Here is a 12,887-nt window from a genome sequence, read left to right on the forward strand (position 1 = left end):
CATTTCTGTGGGATCTGGTACAAAAAGCCAATTTCAATATTGTATCAAATGTTTTATATATTTTTTTACACCAAAAGGGGTCCTAAAATTGAAAATCAAATAGCTAAACGATGCATGGTTAGACAATCTGAAAGCAATTCTGTCAGCGTATAACCCCTTCCCCCCCCTTTTTAATGTTTAAATGTTATGTTCCAAAGTGGCGCATTGGTGGCTTGTAGGCCTGGAGATGCTAAACATGTTTGTCAATTACAAAACAAGGATAGATAACATATTAAGTCTTACTAATCTAATTCTGCGTGTGGGACAACGACACAAAAACAAAGTGTTTTACAATGTTTTATTTCAATTTGCCGGAATGAGAGATTCTGTTATGTACAATAGGACAGAAACAAAATACATCAATTCATAAATACTTCTGCTCTACATTAACTGGTTGTACAGTGCCCTGATTTTACTGTATATATCACTGAATGTCTTCAGGTGTTCCCCTCTCTTCCCGGGAACTGTACCAGGTGCATGAAAAGGCTCAGTGATATTAACAAAAATCTTCCGTATTACAATCTTTCTCGAGGTAATTATTGATAATTACAGGGAAACAGAACACTCAGAACTTATTCACCCCCCCCCAACAGTGGTTCTCTCCCTCATAACCAACTAAAACTAACATAGCAGGAATAGAGCGGTGACAGCGAGAGATGGAGGAGAGGGAACTTTGATGGAGCCGATACAGATCTGTGCTGATGAGCTAAGGCAGTCCTCAGTTCCTCACTCTTGCAGTGATGGGAGGAGTAAGGGAGTGGAGGAGAGTGAAAGGAAGAGCAGACATTGGACACGCAGAGAGCAACACTATTGGGTTCTTAGAAGCGGAGCCAGTACATGGCACTGCGCATTCTGTTGTAGTCAGGCAGCTGCTCAACGGGGCCTGTGGAACAGAGAGAAAGACAGTAAGACGAGTTGAGAGAAGGATTGAGGAATCAGAACGTTACCAAGCTAGGTAGCAGCTAGCTGGACTTTTAGACTATGCGCTATCTTTATCCTGCACAAGAGGATTAAGGTGCAAAGGCTGCTTGGAAGGAATACTGATGTGTGGTAACTTACCAACAGCAGACACAGCGGGACACTTGTCATAGATATATTTGGAGCAGACGTCACGCACCATCTTGGGCGTCACAGCCTGAGGGGGAGAGGTGGTGAGAAATGTGGGGTGAATGCAGTAAGGGGTGGGGGGGAGAACTCCGAGTGAGATCAGAGAGAGAGGCACAGAAAGAGCACCCTATAGATCAGTGGTATTCAAAGTCAGGGTCTGGGGGAGCTGTCTGTAATAAAGCCCTTTTTTGGGGGAAAACGTATTCTTATTGGCTGTGCCTGGTTACCCAGTGGGTGGGCCTATGCCCTCCCAGGCCCACCCATGGCTGCGCCCCTGTCCAGTCATGTGAAATCCATAGATTAGGGCCTATTTTGTTTGTTTCTTCGATTGATTTCCTTCTATGAACTGTAACTCAGTAAAATCTTTGAAATTGTTGCATGTTGCGTTTATATTTTTGTTCAGTATATACATGTTTTAATATAAAAATTAACAGTACAGATTATTGTATGGGACAATATACAAACGTTGAGAAAGATGATTAGAAAAATGCCATTTTACTGAATATAAGTATTTATTGGTAAAAAAATAAAAAATGAAGAGATGAAAATGTAATTTATTAATTGTTGTTAATTGGGGGGTTGAATACCTCTGCTCTAGGTGGTAGAGGGTGTAACAGCTGTATGTGTGGTGCATGGAAGGCGGTTGTACTCACGTCGATGCGGGCATCCCACTCAGCCAGAGGGATACGGCGGCCGTAGTTCAGGACGTGCCTGCCGATGTCATCACATATCGGTGTCGTTCCTACACAAGAGCAGTACGGCAGTGTTAGTGTTGAACAAGGAGAGATATTTGTGTGTGTGTTTCAGTGTCTGACAGGCTACATGAGGAGATAGAGCTCTTACCGTCAAGCTGTCCCACCAGGCTGGCCTTGAGGGCGTTCTTGGCTCTGGCAACATCACTCTCTGTCACTGTGGTGCACAAGTTCATCCTTCAGGGAGAAAAAGAAAACGAGGGAGGTCAATACTATCAAATGAAATATGTAAAATTACACAGGCTGAGGATAAGTGTTGGACCAGGAGTGTATCCATGTTTGTGTTTGTGAGTGTATGTATTGGAAATCACAACTAACCATGCGTTCTGTGACCAGTGCATCATGTCATCAATGTGGTGTTTGTCGGTGACAAAGTAGATGCCCAGCAGTCCAGTGTCGCTGTAAGAGGAGTGGAAGGCCTGAAAGCTGTGGCACAGACTCTCCTCTGAGGCCAGACGAGCAAGGCGGCTGCTCAGGTGCTTTCCACCACCAAAAGTGATGTCATAGCTGCCAATGATGGAGTTGGCCACCATGAGAGGCACAATGTCTGGGCTGGCGGCACTGGCACCCTCCACTGCGATAGCAATATGTGCAAGGGGCATATCATCATCACGCATTCGGATCTACAGAGGGAGAGAGGAGACGACAACACAGGGTTAACCATATTAACATTCCAAATAAAAATAAGAAAAGCACTGATGGAATACCTGTGCCCTTGTTCAAACATCTGACAATTCGGACACACACTCACCTCGCTGCCAGAGAAGCGGCAGGGGGACAGAACAGGCACGGCATCATCCTCGTACTCAAAGGAAACTCCGCTAAAGTGCTGTTTGGCCAACCCAACCAGTTCCTCATGAGTCACACCTACACAGGAGACAGGCAGTGAGCCATTACAAACAAACAACCATTACACTCAAATAAAATAAAAAACAATCAGGGCCGGTTGGTATTGGCATGTAATACCTCTATATACAGCCTTAACATGCCAGTGTTAATGTATGGGAGACATACCTCCAGCAGCTGCCAGCACCATGCGGGGGGCCTTGTAGTGGCTCCTGATGAAATCTACCAGATCCTGTCGACTCATAGTCCTGAAGGGAAGAGACAGACCTTTACAGCTCAACTAACTGGGATTGCTGTGAAATGTAACAGGATTCTATAACATGTGCGAGTTTCCCTGGTATTTTGGTTTGGCCTAGCATGCTCTGACCCAATAGGATTCCCTGGTAGGCTCTGTGTGTGTGTGTACCTGGCGTTTTGGGACGGTCCCAGCACACTGTGTCCCAGGGGGGTACCCTGAAAAGCTGTGGCGTGCAGCAGGTCCAAACAGACGTCCTGCAGACTGCCCTCCACCTCCTCCAGCTCTCTCAGCACCACACTCCTCTGCTGCTCAATGTCAGCCTCGCTCAGGGCATTGCTCTGCACTACCTCTGACAACAGCTCCACCGCTGGAGAGCGTGAGAGGGGCACTTCAGTATACATAGCAATTGACAAGGACTACTGGAGACCATGGGAATGGAAGTTCAACACAGGCATGAGAAACTAATTCACCAAAAGGTAACAGGAGCTTTACAACTAGATACATAACACTCACTCAACCTCTGTGGAACTAGAAGGGCTTATAAGAACCCAACCCATTGTACACACTATTGAATTGTCATATCACCTTATAAACAGTCTCCATGCCTTATTCCTGCCTCATTGAAGTGTCTGCTATGCTGGGTAGGTGGTCTGGTTGGCTCACCTTTGGGCAGGTCTTTGGCCAGGGTCTTCATGTAGTAGGCAGTGTGCTCCCGGGAAGTGTATGCACTCAGGTGAGCCCCCATGGACTCCACCTGCTGCTCCAGGGCCATCTGGGTGTGCGTCTTTGTCCCCTGGGGAAAAGAAACAAGGGAAAAAAGGGGTGGAGAAAGAGAAACCATGTTGGGCCAGCCTGGTGCAGTAGTAAAGTAAGTGTGAAGTCCTATAGGGGACTGAAGGTTGGTTGCATAGATGCCGGGGCTGTTGTGTACCTTGAAAGCCATGTGCTCCAGGAAGAACCCAGCTCCATTGTTCTTCTCAGTCTCATAGCGACTTCCACAGCCGATCCACAGCCCAACCTGAGAGACAGAGGTGGAACTTAGCTAGATATCATGACGCGCCAACAAATAGTCAGGTTCATCTGAAATGTGACTAAGTGAATGTCTGCACTAGGCAATGTTTCCCAAATCCATCAAGATGAGTGCTTGGATTGTATGATCAATGACACAGCAGGTCCTTACAGTGCATGTGCTGTGTCCGGTCTCCTCTGATGCGATCCTCAGGCCATTGTCCAGGGCAGTAAGGCGGGTCTCTGGAGCTCCCAGAAGGCTCTGGGCGTAGGTCACTGTAGCCTGACCACGCCGCAGAGACAGCAGGATGGGCTGGAGAATGAGGGAGAGGATAGTTAGCCTACAACACTGTGTGACTGTGACAAGAGATTCTTCAGCAAAAAAAGAAACATCCCTTTTTCAGGAGCCTGTCTTTCAAAGATAATTTGTAAAAATCCAAATAACTTCACAGATCTTCATTGTAAAGGGTTTAAACACTGTTCCCCATGCTTGTTCAATGAACCATAAACAATGAATGAACATGCACCTGTGGAACGGCGTTAAGACACTAACAGCTTACAGACGGTAGGCAATTAAGGTCACAGTTATTAAAACTTAGGACACTAAAAGAGACCTTTCTACTGACTCTGAAAAACACCAAAAGAAAGATGCCCAGGGTCCCTGCTCATCTGCGTGAACGTGCCTTAGGCATGCTGCAAGGAGGCATGAGGACTGCAGATGTGGCCAGGGCAATAAATTGCAATGTCCGCACTGTGAGACAGCGCTACAGGGAGACAGGACGGACAGCTGATCGTCCTCGCAGTGGCAGACCTCGCAGTGGCAACAACACCTGCACAGGATCGGTACATCCGAACATCCCACCTGCGGGACAGATACAGGATGGCAACTACAACTGCACGAGTTACACCAGGAACGCACAATCCCTCCATCAGTGCCCAGACTGTCCGCAATATGCTGAGAGAGGCTGGACTGAGTGCTTGTAAGCCTGTTGTAAGGCAGTTCCTCACCAGACATCACCCGCAACAACTTCACCTACGGGCACAAACCCACTGTCGCTGGACAAGACAGGACTGGCAAAAAGTGCTCTTCACTGACGAGTCACGGCTTTGTCTCACCAGGGGTGATGGTCGGATTCGGGTTTATCGTCGAAGGAATGAGCGTTACACCGAGGCCTGTACTCCGGAGCAGGATCGATTTGGAGGTGGAGGGTCCGTCATGGTCTGGGGCGGTGTGTCACAGCATCATCGGACTGAGCTTGTTGTCATTGCCTGCAATCTCAACGCTATGCGTTACAGGGAAGACATTCTCCTCCCTCATGTGGTACCCTTCCTGCAGCCTCATCCTGACATCACCCTCCAGTATGACAATGCCTCCAGCCATACTGCTCGTTCTGTGCGCGAGTTCCTGCAAGACAGGAATGTCAGTGTTCTGCCATGGCCAGCGAAGAGCCCGGATCTCAATCTCATTGAGCACGTCTGGGACCTGTTGGATCGGAGGGTGAGGGCTAGGGCCATTCCCCCCAGAAATGTCTGGGAACTTGCAGGTGCCTTGGTGGAAGAGTGGGGTAACATCTCAGAGCAAGAACTGGCAAATCTGGTGCAGTCCATGAGGAGGAGATGCACTGCAGTACTTAATGCAGCTGGTGGCCACACCAGATACTGAGTGTTACTTTTGATTTTGACCCCCCCTTTGTTCAGGGACACATTATTCCATTTCTGTTAGTCACATGTCTGTGGAACTTGTTTAGTTTATGTCTGTTGTTGAATCTTATGTTCATAAAAATATTTACACATGTTAAGTTTGCTGAAAATAAACGTAGTTGACAGCGAGCGGACGTTTCTTTTTTTCTGAGTTTAGTTGATTTTGTCGTGTTGATAGTACTGGTGTAAGGTTATGTATGAAATTGCTAAAATAAGCTATAGTAATGGAATGAAGAGACATTTAGCAAAATATTATGCATTTTAGCAATTTATGATCGCCTCAATGTCATTGTTAGGAGCTAGTAACATAAGCATTTCACTGCACCCACTATATCATCTGTTAAACGGTGTACGTGGAAGCGAAAGAAAAGCACACCCATTTAGGCGAGGTGCTGGCTAGCAGAGTAAAATACTTGAAAAAAAAAAGAAGGAGAGCCACACACTAGGAGCTCAGATACAATAATTTAATAACCTCATAGCCTGTCTGTCGAAACGTTGGTTGTCTTCATCAGGGTATAATGACAAACACTGCGGGTCACTAGTTTATATACTGTCAAAGGACACACACACAGGTGTCTGTAATCATGGCCAGGTGTGGCCTGATATCATTGGTTAATTCTCAGATATAAACAGAACACACAAAAAACATGAATGGATAGCATATCATCATAGATACAATTTGGCTACATAGGTCTACAAAATCCGAGTGGTGCAGCCGTCCAAGGCACTGTGTCGCAGAGCTAGAGGTGTCACTACAGACCCGGGTTCGAACCCGGGCTGTATCACAACCGGCCATGATCGGTTACTAGTCCAACGCTCTAACCACTAGGCTACCCTGCCGCCCCACCCACACACACACAGTCTCTGTGTGTAAAATAAAAAGTGGTTAACGTGAACCTAACTCACAGTTAAAAAAAACGTAGAGAAAGCAATCCAATGTATTTGTTGCCTAGACTTTTCTCAAGTCTTGAGAAAAAAACACTAATATTGCAGTTAGCCATGACAGCCTTTATAATATAACGATTGTGACCACACACAAATATTGCACTTGGGAAAAAAATATCTTAGAGTAGAAATAGAATGAAATAAACAGGCATTCTATTTTTTGCTCTATTATAGTGGGCACTATAGATGTCGATCAAGTGCACAAGGCTACATGTGTGCAAAAATAACATTCACTGAGTAAACAAATGTATAATCCCCCCTCACACACACATTAGTGTCAAATTCAACACAACAAAAACAATATCTTTGGGCTAGACATTATTACATTGTACACTTTCTGCCTGTGGACATGTGCCAGCAAAAGTGAGAAAGAGGGAAAGTGTGTGGTGTTCCTTTCACCTCTATAGGCATCCAGCTTAAACCAGGGCCATCTCCAGCTACACTTGATCCCTGAATCCACTTGTTTAACAAGCAGCGCCTCATTTTAGTCTAATTCTCTCATTCTGAAAACGAACCACATACTGTAGAGGAAAAACATGAGTTAACAGATATTGTTAGTTCGTTAGCTAGTTAACATTTCACACAGATTGCCAGGGTCCAGTAAGGAAATAACGCGTTATAATTTGCGGAACGGTGCCGTCCTGAAAATCTCCCCTCTGACAGAATTCTCCCTCCCTTCTAATTTCCTTAATTGTGTGGCTAGAGTCAAATACTTTCTGTGGCACACATCAGAGTCAAATACTTTCTATAGAACTAACTTCACGTCAGGATTGGCAACCGAAATGAATAAGTAATGTATGTGTGTAGATTTATTTATAGACTAATACAAATCAGTAGCAGGTTTAGGTACGGGAGACATGGGCAGCATCTTTCCGGGGGGGGGGGGGGGGTTCGCAGAGGGCGCCATATTGTAATAAATAGCCAAAACGAAAACTGCAGACAAAAATGCTTTCTGCTACTAAGATCAGTGAAATGTAGGCTAAACTGACAACGGAGTGAAGAGCAGAAATGTCAACCTTCAAGAAAGTCGCAGCAATGAAGAACGCGAATGGGGGGAGAATTCTGACAGGGGGGAGATTTGGAGTATATACTAGCGAGTTGGTTAGGTTACTAATGTTAGCTCATCTGGTGATGTAACGTTAGCTAGCTAATTTTCACACCATAAACTAAATTATTTGATCAGATAAGTTGGATAATGTTGCTCAGCATTTCTCTGGCTAGCTACGGAGAATTCGATCCAGCTAGCGAGATTGTGGCTAGGGGGCAGCATTTGCACGTCTGGATAAAAAAAATGTACCCGATTTAATCTGGTTACTAATCCTACCCAGTAACTAGAATATGCATATACTTATTATATATGGATAGAAAACACTCTAAAGTTTCTAAAACTGTTTGAATGGTGTCTGTGAGTATAACAGAACTCATTTGGCAGGCAAAACCCTGAGACATTTTCTGACAGGAAGTGGATACCTGATGTGTTGTATTACCTTTAAACCTATCCCATTGAAAAACACAGGGGCTGAGGAATATTTTGGCACTTCCTATTGCTTCCACTAGATGTCACCAGCCTTTACAAAGTGTTTTGAGTCTTCTGGAGGGAGATCTGACCGAACAAGAGCCATGGAACGATGATGTCCCCATTAGACACCTGGCGCGCGAGTTCATGTTGGGTACCCTCGTTCCAATACGTTATAAAAGAGTATGCATTCGTCCACCTTGAATATTATTCATGTTCTGGTTAAAAAAGGCCCTAATGATTTATGCTATACAACGTTTGACATGTTTGAACGAACGTAAATATATTTTTCCCCCTCGTTCATGACGAGAAGTCCGGCTGGCTTAGATCATGTGCTAACAAGACGGAGATTTTTGGACATAAATGATGAGCTTTTTTGAACAAAACTACATTCGTTATGGACCTGTGATACCTGGAAGTGACATCTGATGAAGAGAATCAAAGGTAATGGATTATTTACATAGTATTTTCGATTTTAGATCTCCCCAACATGACGTCTAGTCTGTATCGCAACGCGTATTTTTCTGGGCGCAGTGCTCAGATTATTGCAAAGTGTGATTTCCCAGTAAGGTTATTTTTAAATCTGGCAAGTTGATTGCGTTCAAGAGATGTAAATCTATAATTCTTTAAATGACAATATAATATTTTACCAATGTTTTCTAATTTTAATTATTTAATTTGTGACGCTGACTTGACTGCCGGTTATTGGAGGGAAACGATTTCCTCAACATCAATGCCATAGTAAAACGCTGTTTTTGGATATAAATATGAACTTGATAGAACTAAAAATGCATGCATTGTCTAACATAATGTCCTAGGAGTGTCATCTGATGGAGATTGTAAAAGGTTAGTGCATCATTTTAGCTGGTTTTATGGTTTTGGTGACCCTGTCTTTGACTTGACAAAACATTACACACAACTCTTGTAAATGTACTGTCCTAACATACTCTAAATTTATGCTTTCGCCGTAAAACCTTTTTGAAATCGTAAAACGTGGTTAGATTAAGGAGATGTTTATCTTTCAAAGGGTGTAAAATAGTTGTATGTTTGAAAAATTTGAATTTTGACATTTATTTGGATTCAAATTTGCCGCTCTTGAAATGCACCTGCTGTTGATGGAGTGCACCACGGGTGGCACGCTAGCGTCCCACCTAGCCCATAGAGGTTAACAATGCTAACACTTGTTCCACCACACTGTCTCCCTCACCTCACCCTTTCAGAATGCCAGTAGTTTTTCGGTTACAGCTCATGAAGTACGCTTCATCACCTTCTCACCCCCGTATCTGTGGTCAGGCTTCTCACCTAACGGTACCTCTTCGTTATCGTTCAGGGGACGCGCTGCTGTAACTGGCAAGCTGCCTTTCCAGAGCGCCCACTGAGGCTCTAACTAGTAAATTGGTTGTCTCTTCAGTCGCGTGCTGCACTGCATTCTGTTTTGTAAACGATTGGCTGAGCCTTGGATACAGCAGCCAGCATTGCTCCAAACGCTTATCACTCGTTTGCTTACAGCCAGTAGTGATCCAAACCCCCCGCCTCTCTCCCAAACTTTTCTCATCGGATCTACACGAATCACGTAGGATTCAAAAACGGCGAATTTCGCCGAATGGTGACTAGTTTGCAACCCTGCACTGGGAGAGGATCAAGAGATTCAATAATAGAGACCATACTGCTGGTGTCCTTTGCAAAATATAAACTTTGATTTGATGTCATCATTGCCTTGAAAAGGAGAGAAAGTGGTAGTGGGGTGATTGCTGATCCCACACAATAACAGTGACAGCCACCAATTCACACATACCACCAGTCGACCTTAGCTAGCTAATAAGTTGGAGGTAAGGAGGGGCTATTTTTATCTTTACTGAGGGTCCATCAACAACACTTCACCAGCTAGCCTAGCAGCCCAACACCACAGTTTGAAGTCAAACGACTCAAACACACTTTCAAGTTAAGAGGTCACACAATTAATGACTAACTATGTAGCGAGTTCAATTTGACGTAGCTACGCATCCAGTTGGACAAGACAGAGGTAGGTAGCTAACCTTAGCTAGCTAGGTATCTGGTTAACGTTAGGGCAAATAGGACAACGCGGAAGTACGGACAAAATTACCTTGTTCGATTTTAAAAGGGAATAAGGCAACGCAGATATAGGTTGACTAAAGTGTTAAACACGGATGTCAAAATTCCCACTCGTGTCACGGTTTTTACAGTGAGACATTGCGCCTTTGCTGACAGTGAGTTGACCTTGCGCTAACTCCAAGCTAATGCTAACCGCCTAGCCATCACGGTGCTCTGGTTACATAACGTTAGCTACATACCAACAAGATAGCTACAGAGGCCTAATTTTCGGTAGAAGTTGCCGACGTGAAGGAAATGCAGATCCCAACCAACAACTCAGTTATTCTTACATCCTTACAGACCCCTCAAATACCAATATGTTCCTGAATACTTACGCTACGGGATTTGGCGAGGGCTCGACCGACTCGGCACACGCACGCTGCCATCTTTTCCTGTCGAATACAGAAAACTCAGCTGCGCGCACGTTCCCCAACGTGGACGCCCAAGACGTGCGTAAAAATGTGACGTCAGCGCATGCCACCCTTCACTCATGCAGCAGTACCAACAGGTTCAGCCTGGTCTCATAGACTAGACGTAACATAGTAAAAACCAGGATACTCAAATGAATATGGTGTGTTATGTTTGGTATGTTACATAAGACAGATGGTTACGTAAGGCAAGTATGAAAGTAGGGTGTTTGGTCGGGGTACAAAACGAACGTCTAGCAAGCCAAAGGTTGCTAGTCATCATGGACAACTTTAGCATTTTAGCTACTTTGCAACAACTTACGAGAGCCAGTCAGCCTGAGTATGCGTGTGCCGAACGAGAGCCAGTCAGCCTGAGTATGCGTGTGCCGAGCCTTTCGTCAAATGCAATTCTTGAGGTGGAGTAACTTTGCAAGATCACGGTCGAACCAGGGGCTGACCCTGTTTTTAATTCTAATTTTCTTTATGGGGGCGTGTTTGTTAACCTCTTACATCTAGACATTCCGCTAGCGGAACACCTGCTCCAATATCCAATGATAGGCGTGGCGCGAATTACAAATTCCTCAAAAATTGAAGTTTTTGGATTTTTCAAACATATGACTATTTTACACCATTTTAAAGACAAGACTCTCCTTTATCTAACCACACTGTCCGATTTAAAAAAGGCTTTACAGCGAAAGCAAAACCTTAGATTATGTCAGCAGAGTACCCAGCCAGAAATAATCAGACACCCATTTTTCAAGCTTGCATATAATGTCACAAAAAAACAAAACCACAGCTAAATGCAGCACTAACCTTTGATGATCTTCATCAGATGACACTCCTAGGACATTATGTTATACAATACATGCATGTTTTGTTCAATCAAGTTCATATTTATATCAAAAAACAGCTTTTTACATTAGCATGTGACGTTCAGAACTAGCATTCCCACCGAACACTTCCGGTGAATTTACTAAATTACTCACGATAAACGTTCACAAAAAACATAAATAATTTTAAGAATTATAGATACAGAACTCCTTTATGCAATCGCGGTGTCCGATTTTAAAATAGCTTTTCGGTGAAAGCACATTTTGCAATATTCTGAGTAGATAGCCTGGCCATCATGGCTAGCTATTTTGACACCCACCAAGTTTAGCCCTCACCAAACTCCGATTTACTATAATAAAAATTGGATTACCTTTGCTGTTCTTCGTCAGAATGCACTCCCGGGACTTCAATAACAAATGTTGGTTTGGTTCCAAATAATCCATAGTTATATCCAAATAGCGGCGTTTTGTTGTGCGTTCAAGACACTATCCGAAGGGTGATGAAGGGTTACGCGCTCGACGCGTTTCGTGACAAAAAAATGCAAAATATTCCATTACCGTACTTCGAAGCATGTCAAACGCTGTTTAAAATAAATTTTTATGCGATTTTTCTCGTAAAAAAAGCGATAATATTCCGACCGGGAGTCGTTGTTTTCGTTCAAAGACGAAAGAATAAAAACATGGTGTCGCCTCGTGCACGCGCCTCCAGTCTCATTGTTCTCTGATCGACCACTATCCAAATGCGCTACTGTTTTTCAGCCAGGGGCTCCAAAGGCATCATTCACCGTTTTGCCGCCTTCTGAGAGCCTATGGGAGCCGTAGGAAGTGTCATGTTACAGCAGAGATCCTCAGTTTTCAATAAAGAGAGTGTAGAAGGCCAAGAAATGGTCAGAGAGGGCACTTCCTGTAAGGAATCTTCTCAGGTTTTGGCCTGCCAAATGAGTTCTGTTATACTCACAGACACCATTCAAACAGTTTTAGAAACTTTGGAGTGTTTTCTATCCAAAGCTAATAATTACATGCATATTCTAGTTTCTGGGCAGGAGTAATAATCAGATTAAATCGGGTACGTTTTTTTATCCGGCCGTGAAAATACTGCCCCCTATCCATAACAGGTTAACAATACCACTGAAATTATTAAAAAAATAGACGGTCCAAGCGTCTTCGACAGAGGTGATCAAGCTGATTCTATTCCATTTTACAGAGACCAGTTCATGAAGGAAGGCTTGCTCATGAAAGTTTTTTTAAAAGCGTCTATGACAAATCAGGACAAGTCGTTTAAATGAGCAGCCATTACGAACACAGGCTGTAAAACAGTGATCACTAAGGTCCTTACAGAAAACACCAGACTGATACCTATCAGGATTATTTGTGAGGATAACATCG

At 44.0% G+C, this 12,887-nt stretch overlaps 1 protein-coding gene across 1 annotated transcript; it reads right to left on the reverse strand.

Annotated features, from left to right (window-relative positions):
• Nucleotides 1-323: 323 nt before the first annotated feature.
• Nucleotides 324-10,735, reverse strand: LOC106565806 (cytochrome b-c1 complex subunit 1, mitochondrial). The gene is made up of 12 exons (XM_014133361.3): nt 10,600-10,735; nt 4,163-4,303; nt 3,914-4,000; nt 3,646-3,775; nt 3,151-3,349; nt 2,913-2,992; nt 2,650-2,765; nt 2,217-2,521; nt 1,990-2,075; nt 1,800-1,888; nt 1,099-1,174; nt 324-922 (listed from the first exon to the last, which is right to left on the reverse strand). The coding sequence occupies exons 1-12, from the start codon at nt 10,648-10,650 to the stop codon at nt 858-860; spliced, it is 1,425 nt and encodes a 474-aa protein (XP_013988836.2). The 5' UTR covers nt 10,651-10,735; the 3' UTR covers nt 324-857.
• Nucleotides 10,736-12,887: the final 2,152 nt, after the last annotated feature.

The sequence above is a fragment of the Salmo salar genome, chromosome 12, assembly GCF_965601325.2.
Source record: "Salmo salar chromosome 12, fSalSal1, whole genome shotgun sequence".
In the NCBI taxonomy this organism is placed as follows: Eukaryota; Metazoa; Chordata; class Actinopteri; order Salmoniformes; family Salmonidae; genus Salmo; species Salmo salar.

Bases quoted from the DNA above. Each gene is read 5' to 3' on its own strand.
- LOC106565806 (XM_014133361.3), bottom strand. From the start codon at position 10,650: ATGGCAGCGTGCGTGTGCCGAGTCGGTCGAGCCCTCGCCAAATCCCGT. The intron at 2,766-2,912 runs GTATGTCTCCCA...TCTCCTGTGTAG, and splicing joins GGTGCTGGCAGCTGCTGGAG to GTGTGACTCATGAGGAACTG. The intron at 923-1,098 runs GTAAGTTACCAC...TCTGTTCCACAG, and splicing joins TCCCGCTGTGTCTGCTGTTG to GCCCCGTTGAGCAGCTGCCT.